Source organism: Phaethon lepturus, unplaced genomic scaffold (assembly GCF_000687285.1).
Source record: "Phaethon lepturus isolate BGI_N335 unplaced genomic scaffold, ASM68728v1 scaffold26862, whole genome shotgun sequence".
NCBI lineage: Eukaryota > Metazoa > Chordata > Aves > Phaethontiformes > Phaethontidae > Phaethon > Phaethon lepturus.
In genome coordinates, this window is record NW_010521614.1 from 3041 (window position 1) to 29769 (window position 26729).

General features: G+C 38.8%; 1 protein-coding gene across 1 annotated transcript in view; it reads left to right on the forward strand.

Annotated features, from left to right (window-relative positions):
- EXOSC7 (exosome component 7) overlaps window positions 1–21073 on the forward strand; it is a gene marked incomplete at its 5' end in the record, with an annotated part of 23947 nt that extends 2874 nt beyond the window's left edge. The window contains 7 exons of the mRNA XM_010281588.1: window positions 647–748; window positions 1507–1601; window positions 7303–7468; window positions 11913–11983; window positions 16612–16735; window positions 17697–17852; window positions 20939–21073. Of these exons, the coding sequence (XP_010279890.1) occupies window positions 647–748; window positions 1507–1601; window positions 7303–7468; window positions 11913–11983; window positions 16612–16735; window positions 17697–17852; window positions 20939–21043 (819 nt within the window). The remainder of the gene's footprint in view (window positions 1–646; window positions 749–1506; window positions 1602–7302; window positions 7469–11912; window positions 11984–16611; window positions 16736–17696; window positions 17853–20938) is intronic.
- Window positions 21074–26729: the final 5656 nt, after the last annotated feature.

Here is a 26729-nt window from a genome sequence, read left to right on the forward strand (position 1 = left end):
GATAAAAGCACTGTACTTTCTGCAAAGTACAGAAACTATTTTACAGAAAAGAAAACTACTTTTATGGGGATAAGCTGTATAGTATCTGAGGGTGCATGCTGTCTGTCTTTGAAATACAAATAAATGAAAGTATTTGGAAGGCTGGTGGCTTATTTTTGTCTGCTAATTCATAATTACATATATAAAATGTATAATTTCATACACATATATGAAATACATATATTTTAATTAAAATAACATATAATGTAATTTGTGTAATTATACATATAATTGTATATGTCCTAGTTACATATATAAAAGTACAGAACTTGAGTATCCCAAGAAAGATCCATGTTGTACTAGGTAAAGTACCTTTTAAAGCCAAGATGTTTACACTTTTGCAGTCTGAAGCTTTCTTTGCAGGAGTACATGTCTGTCTGCGAGAGCTTGTTTCAAGCTCTAGACAAATGAGAGGTAAATGGAAAAGTACAGTTGGTTCCATTGTACTCTTAAGTGAAAGTGGTGAAACTATGAGCTGTTGCTTTTATATCCTTTTTACTGCTGTGTTTGGCATAGGAAAAGGAAACTTTAAAATCACAGAATTTTTTTTTTTTTTTTTTACTTTTCATAACTGATTCCTTTAAGCTCAGTATATTGATTGTCTTAGGAGGACCTTCGTGTAGATGGACGTGGCTGCGAAGACTACAGATGTGTGGAAGTAGAAACAGATGTTGTATCAAACACAAGTGGATCTGCAAGAGTAAAGCTGGTAAGTAAATTTCCTAGGGATTGTGTATCTTGCTGATGAAATTCCTGGTTTATGTGACTAGCTTTAAGATAAGCCGAGGCTATTTGTAGATGGGTTTGTGTCTGTGTAATAACCTGTGTGTGTATAGCACTAACCAAAACTATGGGTTAAGGAAGTTATGACAGGATACATAATTCGTTCAGGTTGGCTTAACCTGCTTGAGCTAGATTTACTGTGCAGTATCTGCATAGCCTTCAATCTGAACTAATCTAACATTTAGTCTTGAAAACTGAAATCGTTGTTGTGCCTAATCGCTGGAAAAAATTCTACTCCTTTAGAGTGAACCATGTGTTCTACTTCTGGCGTGTGTTGATTGTGAAGACGACAAATATACTATGCATTATTATAAAGGTTCTGCAGAAATCGCTGTTTTCAGAACCAAAATGATAGAAGTAGTCATGGATATTAAGAGTATCTTTTTAACCTAGGGAAAGCTAATATGTAGATAGAAGTAGTCATGGATATTAAGAGTGTCTTTTTAACCTAGGGAAAGCTAATATGTATGGTAATTATTTGAGGAATCTACTTATGCTTAACGTTGTCCTTCCAAAGCCTTTCCTTTTTTAAAAAACATGAATGTTACAGAGAAGTTTGCTGTGATAGAATGATCAGTGCAGATAACTGAAAGGCAGAAATGTCAGCTTACCATAGGCATTTAAATTAAACTAGTAGTTCTGTGACTGTAATTCCAGTTGTGCAATATGTTTTTGTTTTAACAGGGACACACTGATATCTTGGTAGGGGTAAAAGCTGAAATGGGGACACCGAAGTTAGAGAAGCCAGATGAAGGTTACCTGGAATTCTTTGTTGACTGGTTAGTATACTGGAAGAGAAGGAAATGAATGGAATAAATGACCAATCAGATCTTACCATTCTTCTGAAGTTTATACCTTCATTCCACTAGCCTCCCATGTGAGTAATAGAAACAAATTATTTTACTGTTTCAATAGTGGTGAATATTCAGAAACTTCCTGCTGGTTCTGCAGACCCAAAATAAGCAAAACACTAGGAATTAAAGAATGAAAACAGGTTAAATAAAACAGTCCCAAATTGCATGGCATCACTGCAGATTGAAAAGAGTAATGCTTCAGCTACACATGAATTTAACATCACTTCATGACTACAATATCACTTGTTTTTTTTACAATGATAGAATAGAAAAAATCTCTTTCAAAAACTAAGTGTTCTGGAAGAAAAGAATTGACTGATACAGACTGTACTTTAATTGTACTTAAAGGTTTACTTACTTCGTGAAAGCAGTGGAAAAAGTTTGAGGTATGTTTTGTACAAATTTATTTGTAAAAAAAGAAAAATCCTCACTGTAAACTTCAGAGGCAAAAGTTAATTAGAAAATGTAATTATATTTATCAGTGAATTAGTATTTCATTAAAATTGTATTTGTTTTTAATCATATTCCTGGCTTTGTGCTACAAATGGACTATTGTTTAGCCTTACAGTTTTCATAGTGCTTGAATTACGAAGGAAGCTAGAAGGAAACTGAGACCTCTTGTTTTCACGTTGCTCTGAGATAGCATAGTGACATCTCGATGTTATTCCAGACTGTCTGCTATCTGTAACTACAGTATCCATATCTTGCAAACTTTCTAATGTGCTTTGGGAACCTCTCATCAAAGCCTTGGCACTGTCAAGTTAGCTGTTTTGCATGTGACCTTTTTATTAAAACCAAAAAATGTTGCTACTCTGACATTAAACCAATATACCACTAGTAAAGCTAAGTAAGTGTATATCTGATAATCTTTTTGACCTAACTGGCTATATCTGCCATAACGTTTGTGTATCTCTCATATTGTGCAGCCTTATCTAAGATTGCCTCTGTACATCACAATGTGCTAGTTAACTGTGGAAACTAGTTTGTAGAGAGAAGGACTAGCCTATTGTTTGTCTATGATTACTGTTCAAAAAATATCAGGCAGGAAGATGATCTTCTCAAATGTGGTCCTGCTGTTAGAGGGGATCTGAGCTTGACTGCTTTATAAAACTCATGTATGAAATATGCTAAATAGTACCTGCTTTGTTCTGGTGGTTTGTATATGAAGAAAGTCACTGACAGCAGGGACATTTCCTTGCTAAAACAAGTGGTATGTAGGGATGTTGCAATTCTGTGACACTTCTTTCATATGTAAATAAATGTTAGAAAATGTTAGGAAAACTTCAATTTATTAGATTAATGTTGGGTTATATTTTCTAACTGTTAATCTCTGCTTCATAAGAAGATGGGAGGGGGATGTGCAGCAATATTGTGCAAGATGGATCTTGTCAGTTGTAGAAATAGATAATCCTTGCTTTCTGTGACAACACAGCCCAAAAGCCTAAATTTTAGAGAAGGTTAGTCACTTCTTGCGTGCTTGTGCTGCCAGGGGAAGGTGACATCTAGCCTCCAGAAAGATCCAAAGGAGAAAATGTGGAGACAGCTTTTTCTCTGTAAAGGGAAATGAGAAATGCTGTCAGTACTCTCATGCTTTTCCAGGCTGCCACTGGGTGGTAGTAACTGAGCAGTTTAATACGCTGTATCTCCTGGTAAAGTTCCTGTATGTTCTCCTTGGCTTTTATATTGTTGAAACTAATAATAAAAACTCAGACTGCAGTGTTTGCTGTCTTAAAATGCTTATTTCCTGAAACTTTCATGGCTTCTTCTACTGCTGAAAATACTCACTTGCTGGATCATGTATGTAATTTTCTGCCCCAAAATTCCATTTCATTCTGCTCCGAGTCCTGAACCTAAAACCTGAGGAGCACATTTAGTCCCATTTTGAGGCAGACTTTAATACAAGTCTCTGGAAGAGATGATTTTTAGGGCACTGATTTGTGATAGTAGAAATTAGTTATCATAGAACAACGCCATGTCCTGTGTGATGTCCATACTGCCCACCAGCACTGGAGAAGACAATCATCTTGGCCATTGATGTTGAGAGACTGCTGTATCTGCTTTTCTCATGTTTGAGTTTTGGGGCTGTTCTAATACTGACTTGTTAAGGGTTTTGAGGGGGGTTGTTTTTTGACTGATGCAAAGATTTATCATTTTCAAAATGTAAGAAACAACAACAACTAAAAAGCAGACATCTGAATTCCTCGAATGCATTAGATTTTGTTTGTGGAATTAGAGAAGCAAGGAATATATTTGTCCAAGTCTGGCCATCTGTTCCTTCACTTTGAAGGCCAGACATGCTTTTGTTCCAGCTGGGAGAGTGGGCCTATTTGTGATGCCTGCATGGCAGGCTGGATCAGATAGGATCTTACATATTTTAGATGGAAAGTGGTTTTCCAAATCATAAGAGATAACAGTATTGCAGAACAGCCACATCAGAATGCTCTTAGGAGATCCTCAGATACTGTTCCATTGTGTTTAGTGGGGAAAATGTTAACTGAAGGCATCACTTGAATGGTGGCTTCAGGAAAGGAACCTTTCCTTCCCCTCTGTCCCCTACCATAAACCCTTTATTGCGGCAACTCTTCTTTGCAGAGGCAAGAGGAAAACTAATGGGTTTTGAAAGAATGAAACGTCTTTATGTTTTTGTAGGGTACTTCCTCCATTAAAGAGGCATTGTCTATACCAGATGGGATTGAGCTACGTTTTCAGAGAGAAACACCATCTGATGCTTGAGTAAAACTGTTTCAAATGCTATAAGCAGATGTTCTTTTGGATGGGAAGTGTGGTGATGGTGCCTGACCAGGCAAAGACCTGAATCAGTAAATCCATGTTGTTAAAATTACCAGTTTGACTAGACTAAATCCAAACCCTTGTTAGCCCAATTCTTTATAGGGTTATGAGCTTGAATATCCCTATAATCATATTAACACAGCTAGTCAGCATCTGGACGTAAATTCAGGTCTGTCTATTTCTGGGACTGCCTTGACAGTCCAGATGCATCATAAACGTGACATCTTCTGGAAGAGTGTTCTACTAGTGAGGTGGTTAACTTACTGCTGATTCTAAAACAGCAAATCTGCCTTGTTTTAAATTACTGTGTGTTTTTTTTGTGCAAGAATAGAAATCTGGTATGGTTGCTTGAAGTAAATATGTCTTCAAGTGAAGAATATCCTCTGTGTAATGAAGACCTTGTATACGACGAAAATTAAGCTTTTGTTTAATTAACTGTTTTATCTCTGTTATAATTACTTACATTGTAGATTATAGTATATTAATGGCCTGAGCGATGGATGAGGAGTACTTAACTGCTGTGAGAGAAAGGTTTTGACTGGTAACAGCAAGGGTTTTGAAATTCAGTAGAGATCTGTGGTAGAAACATCATTATGCTTTAGGAGGAGTCTTGGTGATTATGCAATGTGACACTGAAATGGTTTTCAGAATCTTTGAAATTATGTTCTGTTTGGAAGTAGAGATTCTGTGCTCCACCTGGCCGCTCCTAAGTTCTTTCTGTGCTCCATAAAATGAGTTTTTTCGCATTTTCTCTTACTAGTGTGCTAGACAACCCCTTTTCAAATTTTACCCGATGTAAATTACTGCAGTAGTCTGTGAGCATTAGGTGGCAGTATTTACCATATAGTTATTACAGTAGTAGCCTGATAAATTCTTTGTTTCACTCTGATTGCAAGGAACTGAAGTGTTAAAATAATAATGGAATTAAGATGCAGTGAAATTTGCAATGATAATCCAGTTGAGTCTTGTGTTCTTCCTACTTGCTGTCAAAGAAAGTGGCCATTTATAATTAAAAAAATACAACATTTGATAAAACCTTGTGTTTAGAAATAATAATAAGGTATAGATTAGGATTTGTATAATTCTTTTCAACTTATCATAGGAATCTTACAGCTTGTACAACCATACTTTAAAGAGAATGGTTTAAACTGAATGATGTAGTTCGTTTGCATAAAAGCTGTTTCCATGGATAAGTGCTTGTTTAATACAACTTAAAGACCTGACTCAGCATATTTCCAGAATTAAGTTATACTTATATATGGTCCTATCTTAAAAAAATTAGTGTCTAATATTAACACAACTGTGAATAATATTGTGTGTCACACTTGTAGTGCTTATTTGTGTGGCAAATGTAGTCTGGAACTACTGGTCAGTGCTTGACTGGCAGTTATTTTTTTTAAAGCATGTATAGTGCTGTCTGTTTCTAGAAGCAGGAAATAACTTCTGTAAAATCTAGTAGCTCTTCCTGGCATTCTGAGTTTTCATCAGTTCTGCAAAAGAACAAGTTGAGACAATTACTGTGAGGCAATTCTTACAGATAACAATAATAATAGGTAATTATATGTAAGCTTATAGGCTCTGCGGTCTTGTTGATACAGCTCGCTTGATGGTTTAAGTCATATCTAGATAATGTGCATCTTCAGTTGTTTTTTTAAAGGTGAAGGTATTATAGTCCAAGACTTTATTTTCTGCTGTATGTTTGTATCATCATATAAACACAAAACATAAATGAGAAATTGGCACTGGGAGGTGCCCAGCAAGGAGACTACAAGGCTTTGCTATTACAGATTTTGAATATACAGAAACTAATTCTGTGGAACCACCTCCTTTCCTGTGTTCTGTAATGACAAATTAATTTGGGAGAGGTTTGACTAGCTTATTTAAAAACAAGAGCTGCAGCATGTGCCACAGGTCCAGTGCTTAAGAATGCTCTTGCCCTCTCTATAAACCAGAGGCTGGGTTCAGAATATGTTTGTTATTTTGCTGCATATGTATCTCTGGACATTTTTGCTCTCTTTCATTGTGACTTGGAGGTGGAAGTTTTTCTGTTTGGGTTTATTTGTGCGGGTTTTTTTGGTAGGCCTGTTTTATTGTTAGAATTTTGTTCTTAGCTGTGTACAAGGTCCCAGCACCCGAGGAATTTCTTGCCTGACTGCTCATAAACAAAGTTTGTTATGTTGGAGTCAGGGAAGTGAAGACCACACACTTTTATCAGATTCCTTTCAGAAAAAAAAAGTTCTTTAGTTGCTGCTCTCCATAAGCTGTAGTTGCTGAAAATAATGAGCTGCTGTCTGTAAGTGGCTTGATAGCAGAGAGTACACTCATTAAAGAAATTACCAATTAAGGTCAGGCAGTCATGTCACTTAAAAAAAACCAGTAGTATTCTACTTGTTATATTGTCACATCGTCACATCTTTCTCTTTAGCCACTCTCTTGTCTTATTAATTTAACATTCAAGTCTAACAGGCTGTCTTGTTAGCTGTTCTGAACTTAGTACAGGTTTCTCTCACTTTTTTATTTTTGAAAGGGTTGAGGTAATAGACGATGAGAGTGCTTAAGAAATGATCCCTGAGAGAATTCACCAACTTTACTATTGTAACTTGGGAACTGAAGATAGTAGTGGAATTGAATTAGTATCAGAGTTTGTAGCAAAATTTAGGTATATTATCTGCATCAAGATATTTTCTTATGCAAAATGGAAATAATTTCTTTACAAATAGGATGCTTATTCTTGTACAAATAATTCCTTAAATATTTCTAATGCTTTATATCTAAGAAATGTTCTTTTGGTATTGGCTGCTTCAGAAGTGAAAGTATTTTTTCTTTCTTTATCTAGTTCTGCAAATGCTACTCCTGAATTTGAAGGCCGGGGAGGAGAAGAACTTGGCACAGAGATAGCAAATACACTCTACAGAGTATTTAGCAGTGAAAGCAGTGTAGACTTGAAATCGCTTTGTATTAATCCCAGAGAGCACTGCTGGGTTCTCTATGTTGATGTATTGGTAAGTAAATGAAAACTAAGATTCAAGGAGGTTTTTCAAGGTGCTGACTGACTTAGCGTAAGCATGTGTGTTTTCATATTTGAAAAAAGCTTCTCATGATGTGTTGTAATGCTTCACAGCATGGATGGCTATTTTCTTGTGAATCTGCCTCTAATAGTTAATCACTACTTTTAGCTTGTTCTTTTTCTACTTTTCTTGATACTGCTGCTCTACTCCAGAGCGAATAAAACACTGAGTACTCCAAATCTGTCTCAAATAAAAATCAGTGACCTTATATTGACAAGGAAATTGCCACTAAAGAAAGCTAAGCTTTTCTCCAAGCTAGATATAACAGCAAATGTATCATTCTAATCAATGTAAGCTAGTGTGGGTGTATGTTAGCACTAACATAACTGTCCATCTTGTCTACCTTTTTGCACTATTATCAGTACTAATTCAGTAAAGTAAAACAGAAACTTTTCTGGCAAAAGTTATGTTTGATTCAGGCACTTTTTGGTGAAAGTTGTATGTATGTATTGAATGTAGAAGAGAAGCTGAATATTTGTTCCCATTAAAAAAATGTAAACTAAATTTTATGCATATAAATCTTGTGCTTGCAGCAGCTCAATTTCCAAACTATGCTGTATTAAAAGCACTCTGTCATGGGGATTTGACAGAAGTCTGCAAGTCAGGCTCCCCTGAGCATTATTTCCAATTGTTATTGGTCCAAAGTTGACTTTCTATTTGTCAACTTTGTAACTGAAAGTATGTTGAGGGTTCTTATAGAAATCCATTAATGTCTATGAAATGATTTGCGAAATGTTGAGCTGTATTGCCAAAAAAATTAAATATAGGGTTTTGATAAACAAAACAGGAACATTTAAACTAAGACCTAAATAAATGTGAAAATTAGCCCATTAGTGTTGAAACAGCAGTAGCATTAGCCTCATTATAGTAGATAGGCTACATACTGTGACGTAGTCCGCATACAAAATGATCAAATATGTACCACTGCTGATTGCTTTAACAGTCCTAGTCACCAGCTTATTGGAGCTTGGCATAGTTTAATAGAGAATAAAGTGTTAGTTCTGAGAAATCACACTGGGGCCTTTAGTTACTAGGTAATTACCAGCAGAGGTACAGAATATTAAATGCTGTGCTTATTTAAGCAATGTACTGCTTAACAATGCATAAACACTGCATAAACAAAGACTTTCATAAAGCTGACTGCTGCAGAAGTAGTTCTGTGTAGCTTTTGTATGAGGTATAACTGGTGGTTATTTGAGTCTTCCTGGACAAATTTGTTGATTGTCCACAGCTACAGAGAAAAACAGACTTTGTATTTTTATGCTACTAGTTGTATCAGAATGATGAATATCAAGACCTATATTATGTGATAAATTTTACATTTAGCTTTGTTTACAGTGCCAAAAAAGAATCTGTTGTAAGTTCATAATTAGAACTCTAAACTTGGTGAGTCTTTTTAATGTCATACTCTGCAGGGATTTGTGTGTGAGCCATTGAAGAGCTGCTGGTACAGTTAGGACAAGATAACAACTGTTAACATTTGTCTCTTATTCTGCCCTCCCCCCCGCCCCTCTTTTCCACCCGAGGGAAAATTTTCACGTATTTTCACGTTTTTGAGGTATTTGTACTATATTCTTTTTTAAATAGAAGACATGTATATTGCATGTTATAGTTTATACTTGATGTAGGTGATCAATACCTACAGATTTTCCTGAAGCTGCTCCTGATGAATCATTCCTATGGAATTCTATTTTAATAGTACATGGTGGAAGTATGACGCTTGTGCTAATATAAGGTACAAGTGTACCAATTCATCATTTGAGGGAGGCAGATTCTGAATATAATAACAATGCTTATTGAGAGTCCTTTGATTGATATTTTACTTTATAATTCCCAGAAGCTGTTCACATTGATGTTTGTGTTGCATAGTTAAATTGGAGGGAGAATAAGTCTTAGGTCTTAAAGCCTGAAAATACTGGTACCTTGTGGTCTGGTGGGAAGGTACTTGTTTTAAAGTCTCTCATTCTGAAAGATGAAAACTCAGAAAGAATGTTAGAAGCCAGGAGATACTCCATTTTTATGTAATTTAGCCATGCACACTTTGATCAATGCATCTGTATTCCACTCCTGTGTGTAAACAGAATTTCACGTATGCAACCTCAAAAGAGAAAACAGTATATTTTGCATAGTTGTGCAGCTTATAAATTAAAAACACATCTTGAATATTTTCTAGTGGTCAGTGTATTTGGGAGGCGCTATAATTGCGTACAGTCAGACGGGAAAGAAAATCACTTCAACTATACCCACCATAAAGATGCAGACATATGGACACATACATATGTATATGTATGAAAGGTCAAGAATATATACCTTGACCTTTCAAAATACATTTGTTTTTTCCTAATAATAGGTGTTCCACTTCCAAAGAGTAGCTCATGAATGTGGAGATACACAGTACTGCAAAACTGTAAGCCTGTTCTCGCTGTCTGTGTGTTTCCCTCAATTTCTTTCCCCTCCTAAGTAATTGATGTTAGAAGTAAGCTTTTAGGCATTTTTGAGGGTGTTTTTGATACATGTATAGCCTTCTCCACATAATTTGCCCCAGCAGCCTACTGTGCTGAGTAAGGAGAACCAAAGTGTGCAATCTCTTTTCCTTCCATACCCAACCACAGTATGGGTTGTTGAGGGGGTGTGCATTAGGTTCTGTTGAAATTTTAGCTATTCACGACTGAGCACCCCTCAGAAGATTTCCTTATTTTTTCTGTTCCCACCCCAGTTTGGAAAAAAAAAAAAGTTAGAAATATGTCCTTTTAGAGGAAAAATGTCTTTGAATAGGCAAGGTCTACAATTTTTTTTTCCCCCTACCCCCAGTAAGTTTCATTTGCATATCAGTAAAATAACAGCAGTCCTTTCTAAAGAATTCTGTGCTTCCCACAACTCTCAGTTGTGTAGACTTTCTCAGTGAAAAGAAAAAATATTTAAACAGGGGGATCTCAGTACACAGTGCTTCAGCTGAGAAGAGAGCATTCGTTTCTTTTTGGAGGAGTTGTACCGTGCTTGATACAGGCTGTGTTCCTAGCCTGTAGGCGCCACTGTAATACAGATAAGGCTTTAGAATAGCAGCGTGAATATAAGTCTAGCAACAGTACAGGCACATCCCATTATTGTGTTTTAATAACAAAAATATTGTGGGGCTTATTTTGTTATCCAGTAAAATCTAATAATGACTGAAAGTGGCAAGTTAACCTCTCTGTATCCAGCAGCTGTCTGCAAAGAAATAATCTGATCACTTTTGTATTTAGCTTTCTATCCCAACTTTTTGTTATTCTTCTTACACGGTTCAGTCTGTTTTCATAAAAACAAACTGTCTTTCCAGAATATCTGATTTATGATTTGCTCCCAGTGTGGGAGTTTATCTAATTCTTAAATAGATTTTGAAGAACAATCAATGTAATCAGTATGGTAAAACTTGTTTTGGTCTTGTCATCCAGCATAGATTGATGTAATGGCGAAGCATCCACATGTCCTCCCTGAAGTAGTTTCAAATGCTTGCTGAGGATGTGTGTGTTGACAGAATAGTACTGGCAGCTGAGAGCAGAGCTTGTCAGAGAACTAACACTACTAGACTATGGCGAAATACATCTTTGAGTTGTCTGTCAGCCTGTAGAAGGTATTAGTGGTTATGGGAGCCCTGCCTTTTTATCTAGTATGCAGTGCTGTTCTCTTTGACTGTTCTTCTCCTGACCTTCATGGGAAGAAGCTAAGCTAGATTCCCTCCACACACTTTAATTCAAATGATAGTGTTATCAACAACTAGACTTTGACATCAGGATTTCCTTAGATCTTTTTCAGCTACAAGACTCACCTGCCGATGACTCCTTTTCTATAAAGAATAGAGAATAAATCACGATGTGCCTTCATAACTATACCTTCTGTAACTAGCTTTTCATACCATGTTCTGGGTGACAATTTGCATTGCTGCTTTGAAAATGATTCTACCAACTGGGTTCGTCCAGCTGATATTTAAAAAAAAGACTCCTCTTTGAAATAAAGTATAGAAAATGGATTGGCTTGATTTAACATTAAAGAATGAATGTGGTGAGTTTATAAAAAGTATTCTGGTCTAGTTCAAAGCCTTGGCACAAGAAGAATAAGAACAGTTGTTTAATTTCAGCTTCTATTATTAAATTTTGTCATTAATTTTATTATGAAGTGTGTTAACTCTTCTATTTTGCATGTATAATACAGTTAGCCAAAATCTTAATTTCTTATCTGTTGGTTTTTTTCACAGATAGGCTTTAAAGACAACATTGTTTTTTAAAAACTTGTTCTGGTTCTTCATTTTGTGCCTTTTCAAGTAGGTTTAAGTAAAGTAAAGACTTGGTTTAAAGTCACTAGCCTGATTTTCTTTTAAAGAGATTCTTTTTTTCCTCTTCAGTTATTGGAATGTGGTGGGAACCTCTTTGATGCCATCTCTATCGCAGTGAAGGCAGCTCTCTTTAACACAAGGTAATGCACAGATCTTATTCAATGTCAGTGGAAATGGCATGGGCAGTAGAAAATTAGTACGCTCTCTAAGCTAGGCATTTTTAATGCTTAATTATTTAAATAAGAAATACCCAAGGCAACTTTCATTCAGATACAAGGCAGTCCATTTGCATGCAAGTAACATGAACTAATGACTTTACTTCAGTTTCTAATAATCAAGTGTCATATTGCATTCTATGCACAATCAGGCTCACAGTAAAACTTTTGTTCTGTAGCCAGATCTGGAAAAAAATGTCTTGACCATATGATTTTGTTGCAAGTAGATGGAGGCCTTTGTGTCGATGCCTTGTGGGTTTAAAATAAGAAGTATTTACTGATATATGATGCTTCTGAATAAACAGCCCTCTCTCAGTGTGCCTACTGATTTGTAACTAGCCCTGATTTCCCACTTCTGGTGTTCTTTCTCATTAACTGTTAGTCTAGAGCTCTTTATAAAACTAAGAGGATAAAATGGTGGTGAGGGATTGTGGGGAGGGGAAAATTATATGTCTTTAAAAGAACTTTGCCCCATGCATTTTAATTCAAAGAATGGAAGAACAAAGTCTAGTAGAATGAATGATGCTTTGTGTGTGTTTTAATGATAGCATTCAATACTACTTTTTCTAATGTTATCTTCTTTATCTATAGGTGAAAGGGAATATGGTTTTGTAGCACCCTTGAGAAAGAAACTAGTGAATGGCTTTGCTAAGAAACTTATGTAGCAAAAGTAGCTGGAAGAGGTGCAAAAGTTAGACTCCTATAGACACAAATGTTTTAAAAGTGGATATCAAATTGTTCTTCAGCTATAAATTAGAGATCTGCTAAAGTGAAGTGATTGGTATAGTTCTGGCTTATTCATCAGGGAATCAGTGCACAGTACTAGAGCTGGAAAAGTATGTGCAAGAAGAGGAAAATACACTTTTGAAGACAGGCAGTATATCGGGTTATAAACACTTTAAAAGGGGATAAGGGGAGAATCCATCTGAGACTACAACTTGTATATATTGCTGAGAAACTTCCCATGCTAATCAAGTTCTCAAAGGTAACTTCTAACACTAGATTGTTTTTATATCATTAAGAAATACTGTCACAAACATAATGGCTCACAAAAGAGTTGGCAGTACACTAAAAGGAAGAAATGCCTATGTTTCTCTGGGAACTGCCAGGATGCAAGAGTCATGTAGTTACAACAGTTGCTCCCATGTGAGTTGTTTTGCAGATCTAAGGCACGTACTTTATTTACAAGATAACTAGGTCTTTTTTCTTATTTCATCTAGAATCCTAGCTCTAAATAAAGAGGGAAGATCATGTTAAAAGTAATTAAATAAATAAAGGAAAATCTTGCTTTGGGAACATGGGCAACATGTAGGGTGTAATTGTTTTAATGATTTTGCTTTATTTTTATTCTTCTGACAGCTGTATCCTTCATGTAATCTTTAATCTGTGGGCAAGCATCCACAGTCTTGTGGAAGTCGGATATCAAATCAAAATGTGGTACAGCAGGACATAATGCAGAGCCTGTTGACTTTTTTTACCTGTGAAAACCCTGTCTATTGATTTGAGCAGGGAATGCTAGTATGTCTAATCTCATAGGAGCTCAGAAAGTCAGGAGGTGAAATTCAGAGTGAAAACCTGTTGTCCTCATTCACTATTCCTCTCCCTTGGTACCTCCTAAGTTTTCTTTGGATTGACACAAGGTTGTTTAAAGTAGCTGCCTACTTACCATAAAATATTATTGTCCAAGCAGGACAAGATGTCCATTTGAAGATCACTTCAGATTAACTGTTCTGAAGTTTGCTTGACATGTGTGTCCCTCTTTGAGACTTAGTTGCCTTTCATAATCTGTTTACAACCAGGTTTTTTGTTATAAGTATTTTCAGATCTTTGTCATCCTTGACTGCAGCCTTGGAACCAAGAGTAGGAAACTCAAACTGCTGTTTTTTCTGTGAAGCTACAAATGTTTAGATATTCAGATAGACATTTGAAAACCTCAGCTTCATCATTAAAATCTTGCTCTAACTACTTTTATAATAGCTATGGATACGTGTTTCTTTAGGGCTAAGTAAATCCAAAATCTTGACCTAAGGAATTTTGCACAAGGATTATGGCATTTAAACCCTTTGTATGTCTGACCTGACTCATCGTGTTCAGGCATGGAACAATGACAATATGACTGTTTTAGGGGGAACATTTACTCCTCGGAGTTTTGCACTGTTCATGGTGTTCTGAAAATTATATCAAGATCATGTGCAAAAGATAGCACATATCAAACTTTCTTCCTAACTGTGTCTCCAAGGTGCTTAAGGCTGGATTTATCCATGATGGAAGTAGATATTGCAAAATGCGCAAGAAGATACGGTGCCAGGATTTAACATTAAACTTGATCTTGTGGAATGTGCCTACTTGCAACCAAGGCAACAGAAACGACGCAAGTTATAAAGCTGCAGAGTTCATAACACAATAGCCTTGCAGATGTGGCTTTTTGCTGGGCAGCATGGTAGAGGCAGAACTGATGCCCGCTTGCAAGGGCAGAACTGGTTTTGCAGTTGTGAAATCTGGGTCCGCAGCATGCAGAAAATAGCATTGTTTGTTATGTGACTAAGTCCTGCTGCACAGATTTCTGCACTGATTAGTTGCAGGAATCAAAACAGAAAAATGAGAGTTGCGAAGTAAACATGTACAGCTAGTTCTTAAGATAAATCTTCACAAGCTGGGAGAGGCAATCTCTAGTTTTCTGGAAATGCTTTGTGCCACACTCTCTTGTCTAGCTTCCGTGTGTATGTACCCTCTTTTTATGTAACTATGATGCTTGTGTCTGATCAACTGTCTTTTTGCCTCTGTAATAGTTCTAATTTGTACCTCCCATCTGTTCTTGGCCAAAACAGTTCCTTGCAGGCTTTTTTCAGGTATTAATTCTGGCAGCTTTTTCTTGCGGACCAAACATTGCTCTGGTTTCATAGCTCTTTTAGGATGGAGTTAAAAATTGTTTAATCTCACAGATTTTCTTGAAATCTTCCTTCTTTTTTTTAAACACTGCTCTGGCATATACACTCCTTGTCTAGGCTGTTGTCCAATGTTGTCCATTGTCCTCTGCAGCTTGAGGGTTAGTCACCTTGTGACTTTATTCCGTCAATTTTTAATGGAATATTTTTAACTTGAAAATAGGCTTTGATGCATTTCCAATGAATTGAAAAGCATTTTGAATTTCATTTCAGGAAAAAGTACATATCACAGTTGTTCTGCTTACTGAAAGTTTTAGTTTTAGGTTGCCTCAGGCCAATGTTCTTGTAGGGGATTTGTTCTCACTGAAGCAGGGTTAGCTGTTGTGAAGTACTTGCCTCTAGGACTCTTAGCCACAAATAACTAAAATATTCTTCCAGGGAACAACAAAAATCACTTTGCATTGGTGGGGGAAACATTCACTAAATCAGCCTCTCTCTCTTCTTCTTTTAAAAGAGATTTGGTACAGAATGTGTAAAAGAATGTAGCCTACAGAGTCTAGTTATAAAACACAATGCTACTGTAAAAGTACTAATATAAAAACAGATTATATTACATTCCACATGGTTACTGAAGTTAGCTTTCTGGGGACGTCTTGAAATATTTTATGTTTTCAAGTACAAATGTTTAAAAGCGAGAGTAGTATGGTTGAGCTGTGCAGAGGGTTTATGCCAGTAAAGCAAAGTCTCTCAGCACTCCATCCTAGTGGGCATCTGGATAAATGAGGGTATATAAGATGCTGACATTCTTGGCGCCTTGTGATAACCATCTTCTACTAAATTGTTTTAAATTACTTTATTCATTATGCTAAGAAAACTACATTAAATCATCCTGTAAAAATCACATTAAATGGCTGTCACAAATACAATATATGTACCTCTGATAAGGAGCCCGTCTAGCTCATTTGTGAGAGCTCATCATTCACAATTAAGAAGAAAGTATTTCTTGGACTTCTGCCTGGGTTTTTCTATCCCTGGTCATTGCTTTTGTGTATCTGTCCTTAGAATAGCAGAGTGTTCTGGCTTCTTAAAGAATGAGAATATCTTGCCAATCTTCCCATCTTGCTAATGAGAAAGGATTTTACTAATGTCATCTTTTCCCTTTACCCTAAATCTCCTTAGTTAGCATCATTCTTCCCTGAACAGCTTTACTACTTGTATTTGCTACTGATGTCACAGCTTTGCTAAGCACTGCAATTGCTGTAATTCTGACAACTTTGTGGTTGTCTGCAAGGTTGAGAACCACAGTACGGAAGGATTCAGTCTTGGTAATTTGTGTCCTGTACATCCAGGCAGATGTAAAAAGAATTGTTCAGAATTGATTGGTGCAAATTCCAAAAGACTCTCTCCCCATATATTAGTGTAAAAACCAGTTCAGATTCTAACAGTTTGAAATATGTAAATATGATTATCTTATCCTAAATAACTTCCCACTTACAATGTTTTCTTCCTAGTCTCAGTGAGTGAGTTGTTAATACTTTGATAACATTCTGGATTTTTTTTCTAAACATTTAGCCTTATTTAGAAAGTGTACTTCCTGGAGTTGAGGCTGTGTGACAACTGTATTCATTAACAGTTCTGGCAATTATTTTGCACATTTTGTTTCCACAGAATACCTAAAGTGCGTGTTCTGGAAGATGAAGAAGGTTCTAAAGAGATTGAGCTGTCTGATGACCCTTATGATTGTATTCGACTTAATGTGGATGATGTGCCCTGTATCGTCACACTAAGCAAAGTAAGCCTGACAAATTTTTGACCTTCTACCTAGAGACTTCAGTTTCTGTTAACTTCACCTGTCCTTTTATATTTTTTCCCTAGAGATAAAACTTTTGTTACAGAAATGGTTAGTCTTCACTGTGTGGTGTATTTGTTCACCTTTGGCCTCCTAATTAAGAAGAATTTTACTGAATACGAGGTTTTTTCCATCTCTGACTTGTAGGTTTATACTTGATGACTTCTTAAAATGCATCTTCTTGCATGCAGAAGAGTTGTTTATTATTTTTCATCTACTTGCTCAACATCCAGAGCAGCAGATACTTCAGTATGTTAAAACAAATGGTCATTGTGGGGTGCAGAGGTCATCTGATCTGCCTGGAGTTACACTAGTATTTCTTGCTGTGGACAGAACTCTGTTTTCATGGGTGCAATACTGTCCTTTTCTTTCAAACAGGTTTTTTTTTCCTTTTCCATATACAGCACACAGCTAACACGGTTGATTTGTTGGATGCTTCATTTTCCATTGCAAGAGTTAGTGATTTGCTTAGTTACCTGAAAGTCTGTCTGACATTTCTTTTAAGCAAGTTGCATAAATAGTAGAAAGGCCATTGCTGAAGTGAGGCCTCACCTGAGTCTCAGGATGTGTAATTTTCACCTAGTGGGGAGCAAGGTCCATGCTTGGAGTTGGGTGGGAAAGGGGAATAGGGAGTTTCATAGAGGTGAAAGGATGGTCGGAGGGGAAAACAGTATGAAGTAGTGACATGCTTATCTCACCTCTGTTATATATGTACACACAATTTGGGGTCAGAGATTGTTTAAATACTGTGCTGTCAAGTCAGTCTCTGACCACTGCCAAAGGCCACATGATACGGGGATGGGAGGCTGTAGATAACTAACAGAGATACCACTCACAGTTTAACTTGTTAATAAAGAGCTTAGACAACTGCAAACTAATGTGTCATTTTTTCGTTAACTTACAGATTGGATATAGGCATGTGGTGGATGCTACCCTTCAGGAAGAAGCCTGTTCTTTGGCCAGCCTGCTTATTTCTGTGACCAGTAAAGGCGCCCTCACTTCTATGAAGAAGGTCGGGAAAGGTAGCCTGGATCCTGAGAGTATTTTTGAAATGATGGAGGTAAGGAGTTTTGAGCAGTTACTGTCTTGGATGATACTGGATGAACTGGAACTTAGGTATATGAAAAGCTGCAGTAAGGACTTGAAGAGCAGAGATCTTGGCGCTTTTATTGGGTGCACAAGGGACTTGCTGAAGGTCACAGAGAGTTCCTTTGAAACAGAATCTAACATGAATGGATGTTGGCTAAAACTTTTAGATGCCTGAAACATATGGTACTCACATTTGTTTTAGTCAAGTACTTCACAGCTATAAAGCTTAAGTTGATAAACTGTGAGAGTATTTGTAAAGAATGTGTTCCCTCTCATCATTTCCCTTAAAGACTGAAAGAGCAAAACTTCTAACATGGTGAAGTCCCTATAAAAGTAGAGATGATGTTTTGAATTGCTAGTGCATGGTGTTCTCTTCTAGTAGAACTTACTTGTTCTGTGTTAAGCTTGCTGTTCTCATTTTACTATTGTTTTTCTTTGCTCCTTTATAGGGTTTCTGATCTGTCTCTACTCCATGAAAATACTAGTATCTGGATGTTGTTCACATCCACATAAGAATTCCATTTTCAACCTTTCTTCAGGCTCTTAAATCTGTCCTGCAGTATAAATTCTTATGCCTGGGTTTGGCCTTGAGCATGAGACAGAAATGGGTTTCAACTTGGAGTCAGAATGAAAATTAAGTACTTCAAATTGGCGCTGTTTCCTAGAGATCCAGAACTAATTTCAGCATGGCTGTAGTGAGGAATGCAAAAATTGAAGCCAAGTTTGAAAATAGTTGGTCTCAAGTAGAAATTACATCCTGAGTATATATGGCACTTCATTGTTTCATGATGTCAATCCAGAGTGCTAATCTTGGTGGTACCAGTGGGCTTTTTATCTGTGTCTGTCAGAGATGTCATTTATCCCCTTTATCTGGGTAGAGGGGTGTTACCTCTAATCTGGCATCCTGAAGAAACCGAACTTCGTAGGGACATCTGATGTGTCTTCCTTGATGGATTTTGCACCCAGTTCTAACTAAATGTCATAGAAGACTTGAGGTTTTGGGTCTAGGGCTGTTAAAAAGAGATGGATGCTTAAGTCAGGTTCATGGTAGAAGCTAGCCTCCATGCAAATTATCTGCACAAAGCTTTGCTTGGAGCCTCTATTTTGATCACTGATTTTGCTCTGCATTGACCCCTAAATAGGAGATGAACTTCTGCGGTCCATTGTATAGCCTACCCCCAAACGCTGTGCTTGGGATTATGTAATGGTCATCTAAGCACTAATCAGAGATGCGTATGGAAGGTAACCATAGGAAATCTTCAAACCTTCCTACTCTGCTGAACAGCTTTAGTGAACTTGTCCCTACTTGGTGCAAGGAGTTGAAAGCTTTAGCTGATCACCCAGTGAGTTGCGCTGTCTGTCACTTGGTTTGGAAGAAGTCTTCCCTCCTGGGTGGTGAGCAGTTTGAAGGAGTGAGGGATAAAGCTGATAAGAAGAAACAAAGATGTTTTCTGGGAGGCCAGAGATGTGTTGTTTGGCCCTGCCTCAAATTCAGCAGCCTCATTAGGATACCAAGAAAAACAGAAGGGTCTGGGAACGTCCAGTGGAGGAGCTGCATAACCCGTGTTTGACACCTCCATTGCCTAATGATTTGGCTGCAGGTCAGAGAGTGTTCAGCTTTCCCTGCCTGGTAGAGAACAGATGTTCCTGGGACATATCTCTTAGGAAGGCAGCTTCACGGGAAAGTTTTGGAAAGCTGTCAGCATTAGGCTTTTTTTACTGAGTTTATGATCCAATCCATAAGAGAGAAAAGTGTAGGCAAGGCAAGGCAGTACCATAAGAGGTATAAGATGGCAACAGTGTTGTGTGTTGTGTCAATACCAAAGCTGTGCACAGTTCCCATTCACTTTGGCCTGGTGTGAGTGATGTTGTCCTACGTTTGAGGAGAGTATACCACCCCTCAGGACTCCAGACTGCTGCTGTGATCTTTGTCCCAGTGCAGAGCTGTAACAGTTCTTGTGTGTGCCCCCCTTCACTTAACATGACTCACAGGGTCTAGGACTGACAGCTACCCTGCTGCATCAAACCTCTTCCTGAATTTCCTGTGGTACTCTGGGCTGTATTCTGTCACCTGGTTCTTCAATTAGAAATGTACATTATTTTAAGATTTGTGGGCCCATGGTGTTGGTAATTGTCATCAACAGGTGAAAGAGAGGTTTGTGGCAGGCATAGGCTTGATCAGGAGCTAATAAACTCAGTTTAATGTAATCAGTCTTTGGCTCTTTAGGGACAGGTGGGATCTTTTCATCTCTGTATGGAGTCAGTATTTCAGGTCGTTTGGAGAAGACCTGGGAAAGCTCTAATAGGCACCACTGCCTTAAGATCTTTATTTCAGCATTGCCCAATGTTTCCCTGTCCTGCAGCTTCCACAATACAGTTGTGCATGTGGGAAGAGTAGAGGCTGATATTGGAGCTAATCTTGGTGGTTTTCCACTGCTGGAGTTGATTTCTGTAAAGAAAACCTTCTGTTATCTCCTTTAAGGTCCTTGGACAGTACAGAATTGCACATCATAATGAAGGATCTGCTCACAGACTGATTTGGTCATGCAGCCAGTGTCCATTTTGGGTTTCTCTGGTCACACAACAGGGCGTTGAGCTAAATTCACTCTGCTTATTATGAGCACATTCAGAAGAGTTTACTGAACTTTGTATTAGTACATTGCTTTGCTGGTCAGGTATCTCTTGTCCTCTGGCAGGCAGCATATTGCTTCATATTGTGTGTGCTGGCTAATTTGAATGTGTGCTTGTGCCAGATGTGAATTCAATTTGTATTCCTGGGTGATCCAGCAGTGCACAGATCTGGTATTAATGATCATGGAATGCTTCTCTGATGAATGGGAGCTCTGTCTTTATGTGTACGTTTTTTCAAATCTTAATCAAATTAAAGTGAAACTTCCATAACCATTATTTTTCTTAATTAAAAGCATATTTTGATTATACTAGCTGGTGCATATTAATCATTAAAGGGAAAATATTTGTAAAAAGGAAGTGTTCTGTCAGAGTCTTCCTGTTAACAAGCATATGTCTCATATTTGTTTTACTTTCTTTGCATTGCAGACTGGAAAAAGAGTAGGCAAGTCATTGCACATAGCCCTTCAGAAGACTTTGGATGAAGAGGAGAGTTTGGGAACCTCACGGCAGAAAGTTGGATTTCTAGGATGAGTTTTTATTAAATGCTCAAAACTGGTTTTAATTGTTTGTGCAGTCTTGTCAGTTTGTATATAGAAAAAGGGTTGTGGGGTTTTTTTGTTGTTGTTCCAGTACCTTTATCCTTCTGGCTAAGAGGCTTTTAAAATGTTACTAAGCATAAAGAAAGCTACAGTTAAATGTGAATAAGCAAATTTGAGATGCTTTCCATATTAAGTAACTGTCTGCACCTAGGAAGCGCATCAGCAGCAATTGATGCAATTGCCTGGGAAGAGCTTGAGTCTGTTTTCAAGAGTGACCGGTGTAGGTTCTGCTTAATTTTGTTTGCATGCGTTCCACTTCTGTAGACCAGCTGCTGTGTTTTAGTGTCTGGAGGGTTGTCCTCAGTATGGCACAAGCCAGGTTTTGGGCCTCTTGAATATTTTTTTTTTTTTTTTTTTTTTTTGTTCACCAGCCAGATGAGAACAGCACTTGGTGGAAGTCTTCCTTCAAATCATCTTTCTTATCTTTGAATAAAATGTGGTCAGATTTTACTATAAAAACAACATGGTCCCAAGTTTCCAATTCATATTTTTAAACCAAGATTTCTTTGCTCACTAGAGCTCTGCCGGTCCCTTTTGCTAACAGGTACAATAGTAGTCTAGCCAAAACCTCTCACAGTGGGTAAGGAGAAGGGGCATGGCTAAGGTAGAAGGGAAAGTAAGTTTGGTAATTCAGCTGGAAAAGCATAGTGGCTGTCAGTAATGATCCTTTACAGGGAAAGACAGAAGATGGCAGATAAGGCATGCAATCAAGTTGTATCACCGGGCCTTCAAAGTGGGTGGATTTCCTCCCTGCATCAATTGGCTGGCCCAAAGAGCTGTTTATTTGGATGGGAAGAGACAACAGATGGAAGAAGTCAAAAGAGAAAGTTGATTTTCAAGAAGTTGATGTTTCATCTGGAAGTGTTAGCAGGGTTGTTTTGAACAAACATTATGGCAAAAGTTACTACAATAATCCAAGAATCATTTAGCTCAAGCAGCCTTTTGTGAATTTCCTGGTTTAATTTCCTAATATCAGATTAAGAACATTCTCTTGACTGGAACGTATCTGGTGGGGAGAAGGGGAAAGCTTTTGCTGAAGAAGAGCTGTAGGTAATGGACAAAATATATTACATCTCAAACTAATAATCAAGATCATTAAAATATATGGTGTATTTAAGGTCTCCAGATCTCTTCAACCCTTTTCCTAGAGATCACTCACATAATTATTCAAAGTGACTGCAATACTACTGTGTATTTCAGATATGTGTAGCCACTACTATAAAGAGCAGGCAGGTTTTTTTTTAAAAAAAAAAAGGGAAAAAATAAATTGTCCAACAAAATTTGCCCACGACAATCTATTTTGAAGAGGTGGAATTTTTTCAGTACCTTAAGTAATGGGTTAGGTAGGTTATGATAGTGCTATGTATTAATACAGGCAAGAAGTGATGATGATTTTATATATAAAAAAATCTTTAATCACTCCAGCAGAGGTATTCTTTGTGAGTCAAAGACAAACCTGACATCAGCTTCACAGTAGCTGTGATCCATTCCTTGCCGCGCAAAGCTACTTGTAAGAATGTAGAAAGAAAGAAAACTGAAGGGGAAAAAAACATTTACAGTATCTTTGACTTACCAGAGGCAGTTTTTGCCTGGTCATGTGTTTGATGTTTCAGAAAATGGTTAATCTAAATGAGGATTGCAAGTCTTAAACCACAGCCATTCTCCATTCTCTGAATAGCTGTTGCCTTTTTTATTACAGATCTGTGGTTGGATACCAAAAGGTTGCCCAGAGTTACTTCCAGGGTGAATTTTGTAACATGGTAATAGTAGAGTTTTTTTCTACATAGCACTCCAGCTGAAGGATCCCCAAGCGTTTTGCAAGTTACATCATTTAAGATGCTTCTTGTCCCCTCTCCAGATCCTTTTAATTTTAAATTGATTGTTATGAGAGCTGGGGAGAGGGGGCAGAGAGAAACCTCACTGTGTTTCAAGCATGTTAACTGACACCTCTGTGGAGGTGAATATATGTGCATTCCCTCTCCACTTCTTTCTGAGGATGGCAAATATTTAGCCCATCTAAGATCTAGGCTATGTGCTCAAGGTACTGAAAAAGAAAACTCTTGGTACCTGCGCATCTGTGTCTGCTGCCAGCACAGGGAAACCTGTGGAGCAGCTGTGTATACAAAAATGGCTACCTCAGTCACAAAATACTTGGTTCCAAGCACTTCCCAAGAGTGTTGCTGTTAATTAACATGGTGTGAGTATTTGCAGTGCTTCCTCTAACTATGAGTGTCCTCCCCCTAGGTCTTCTGTAGCTGTATAAGTAGGCACAGAATGCACCGAGTGGTCTTCAAGGGGTCCTATTCCTTCCACAATCGCTGCCTCCCATCTATTGGCATGGAAAAGCAATGGGGTGGAGTGTGACCACAGTTCAGACAGGGGCTGCTTCTATGCCCGAGAGATTAATAATGAGCCTGGCCAAAAGTATTACACAGCTGCTAGTTGGTCTCAGCTGTCCCTGGAGGTTTGCTGCTACCAGCTCATATCCCAAATGGATAAACAAAGCTCTGACAGGGGTAAAAGGGCCTACAGCAGTCCCAGTTGATACAACATTTGTTCTATCAAGAAATCTTTGAGACTGTGGTTCTCAGGCATGCTAGGGGCTATGCTGCCCATTTCTATTTTCTTAGCTCTCTTTTAACCCCTCCCTTCCATCCCAAACAAAAATAGCAGTTAGATTTTTAATAGAGGCTTCAACTGAGACTGGTCCTGTTCCCATCTGGTCTGGTGGAAAGTTCCATGTGTTGCTGTGCAGATATTGCCACGTTTTCATTGACTCAAGTCCAGTAGAACTAAGAGGAAACATCTGTGGAGCGGGATAGCTGTCTGTTTGTCCCAGAAATTAATTGCTTCTGCTGGGAGTGTCAAGAGGCTGAAAGCTGTGTACTAGAGATGAGGAGTGTAGCAGCTCCTGCTAGGCTTCTGCTTGTGTTGCCTTAAAAGCAGCTAGCTGCAATTTACTTTTTTTTGTTTCTCCCTTTCCCCATGCATCCCAGCTTAAAGGTCTGTTTGACAGGGACAGTTCCCTTGAAGCAGGAGAGGGCTAGGCTGTAGGTTAGTGAACCTGCCTAGTTTGCTTCTCGTATTCCTCCAGATCTGTGTTTACGCTCAGGGTGATGCACAGCAGATTTACCAAGTCGAGGAGTCCCATCAGCCAACATTTTGCAACTACAGTAGTGGTTCAACATTGCAGCTGTGTAGTTTGGGGAGGAGAGGGGAGCTTTTCTGCCCTGGGGTGGGAGTTGAGGCAATGGGGAGGAGAGGGACTATGCTACCCACAGACGGGCTTTATGAAAACTTGGTGCCACACAGCCTGTTGTAAAGACAAGTTAGTGTGAGCCAGAGCTTGCTCATGGCTCCCGTGAGACTGGAGTGTGCAAGTCTCTCTTTGAGGGACTCGGCACCTTGATTTGACATAGGTAATATGGAGTTTCTTAATTTTCTTTGTAAAAAGCAATTAACTGGGGTTTGCCACCTTCTGCTAGGACTGCCTCCACCTTTTCTTTTAAACTTCAGCAGATGCCACGGCCCTCCTCGGGAACGGGATGTTCTCCAGCCCTGCTGTGGCATTTGTTTACTTTGCCTGTAGTAAGCAGCTGCTGAGACCTAGAGGGGGGGAAAGAAGTGACTCTGTGACTGGTGAGACCTGAGCACTCCAGCCCTTACCCCAGAGCCTTGTTCCCTCCTTTCCTTGAACACGCTTGAGCAAAGTGCAAGAGCAGGTCTGCAACTAGGACTGAAGCTCTTCAGCTGTCAGCCTCTCTGCTATTCCTCCGTGCTCCCCAACCCCTCATCTCCTAGTACACTCCTGCCTGTTGGCGCTCCCTGCCCCTGTCAGGCAGCTATTCCTTCTAAGGCAAAACGTGGATGCTTCTCTTCGCTGTGCCTCACAGAGCTCCCTCCTGTCAGAGGCAGCTAGCTTCAGGCTGGTGCTTTAAATGTCTGGTCCCTCACTCCTTTTCCTTTGGGGAAGTCCCAGACTCCCAGTGATAGTGCTCAGCCACAGCAGGGCACTTTGGTACCCATCTCCCCACAGAGGGCCTGCTTGGATCAGCATTTCTATCTGTCCAGTAGCAAAGACCTTTTTGCTATTCCTGCAAAACAGCATTAGGATCTCAAACATGCTGCTGTTAATGACTCCCTGGTGATGGTTTCAACATCAATTTCATCGACTGGAACACATTTTAAGGCGGCTATTGTTTCTTACGAACACCTCTGTTGCTATCCTGCACTCAAGAGTAGGGCAAGATCAGCAGCAGAGGCACACCTGTGTTCTCACAGCACACCATTTGTAGATCAGATTTGATCTCCCTGGTTTAGACTGGGAAGATCATAGTTACTGAGACTCCTTGGCTAATACCTTCGGAGGGGAAAAAGGAAATGAAATCTTAGCCGCTTTCTCACATAGAGAGGCCCTCCTCCACCCAGCTGGCATGGCAGGGACCACAGCTGAGCCAGTTGTGCTCAGGCATTGGAGCCACCAGCCTCCAGGCCTTCCCTTCCAGAGGAGCGCTCACTACACGTTCTCGCTGTGTTTTGGCAAACAGTAAATTTTGGTATTTCCAGGGTTGGAAACCTATGGGTTGAAAAGTCATGATTTAAGTCCTACCTTTCTCTTTCCCCCCAGAGAGAGACCAGCTTTAATCTGATGAGTCTTTTCAGAGGCATGGATTGCTTTCTTCCTGCTGTCTGATCATGCAAACTTTTCTCTAAATTCAAAAAGCTAAGGAATTCATGAGGCTGCCACTGAGATTCTCTTACAGTCCCGAATTCAGCATCCACAGCCATGTGAAAGCAAACCTGCTGAAAGGTGGGAACGACATGCAACAAGACCATAAGGTGGCACAAGCTCTCTCTGCTTGCCAGTCCTAAAATACTGACTTTAATTTCAGCGGTGACTTAAGCTCATGCTGAGACAGGCAGTTTCATGCAGCCTGCCCAGCAAACCTGCACAGTTAAGAATTTCTCTAGAGTTTTGGTGTTAGATTTAGACACTTGACTACACTTTTCCTTTGGCTGGTTGGACTTTGGGACATGGATGGCAGGCAGAAAAGCAAGGCAGTGAAGACAGCCAGATTCACCCCTAGCCCACAGGAGCTGCATTGCTGCAAACGGAAGGGAAGGTGAGTCCATCGGTGCAGCTCCTTTTGGAAACAGGAGGATTTTGAGCAGCTTATAGCACTTGAACTCAAGTTCTCCACATTTGGGGCCAGTTTAAGGCCCAAGGATCTCCTTTGTCAAAGGACAGAAGGATCTGTGCTCCTTGGTGAAGGTGGGGTAGGGATGTGAGCCGTGCCTGCCATGGGATGTGATGGGAAGGCTCCCTCCTTAAGCTCGGAGCCAATTTCCTAAAGTTGGTGCTGGGGATAATGTTTTGGCAAAGTGCTGACTCCTGGGTTTTCCCCATCATTGTCCTTATGAAAACCGCCCTTTCCTGAACTACTATCGCATTTCTACTCGATTAGTCTCAAAAACAATGATCCATAGCTTCGGCTCTTTCCATTTTAACCTGTTCTAATATTGTTTACGTTGGTGGAAATCAGGAACAATGCCAGCACGAGTTTGGGCAGCGGCTAACATCAGAGATTTCTTCTGTTAGCCTCACTTCCTCGCAGCAT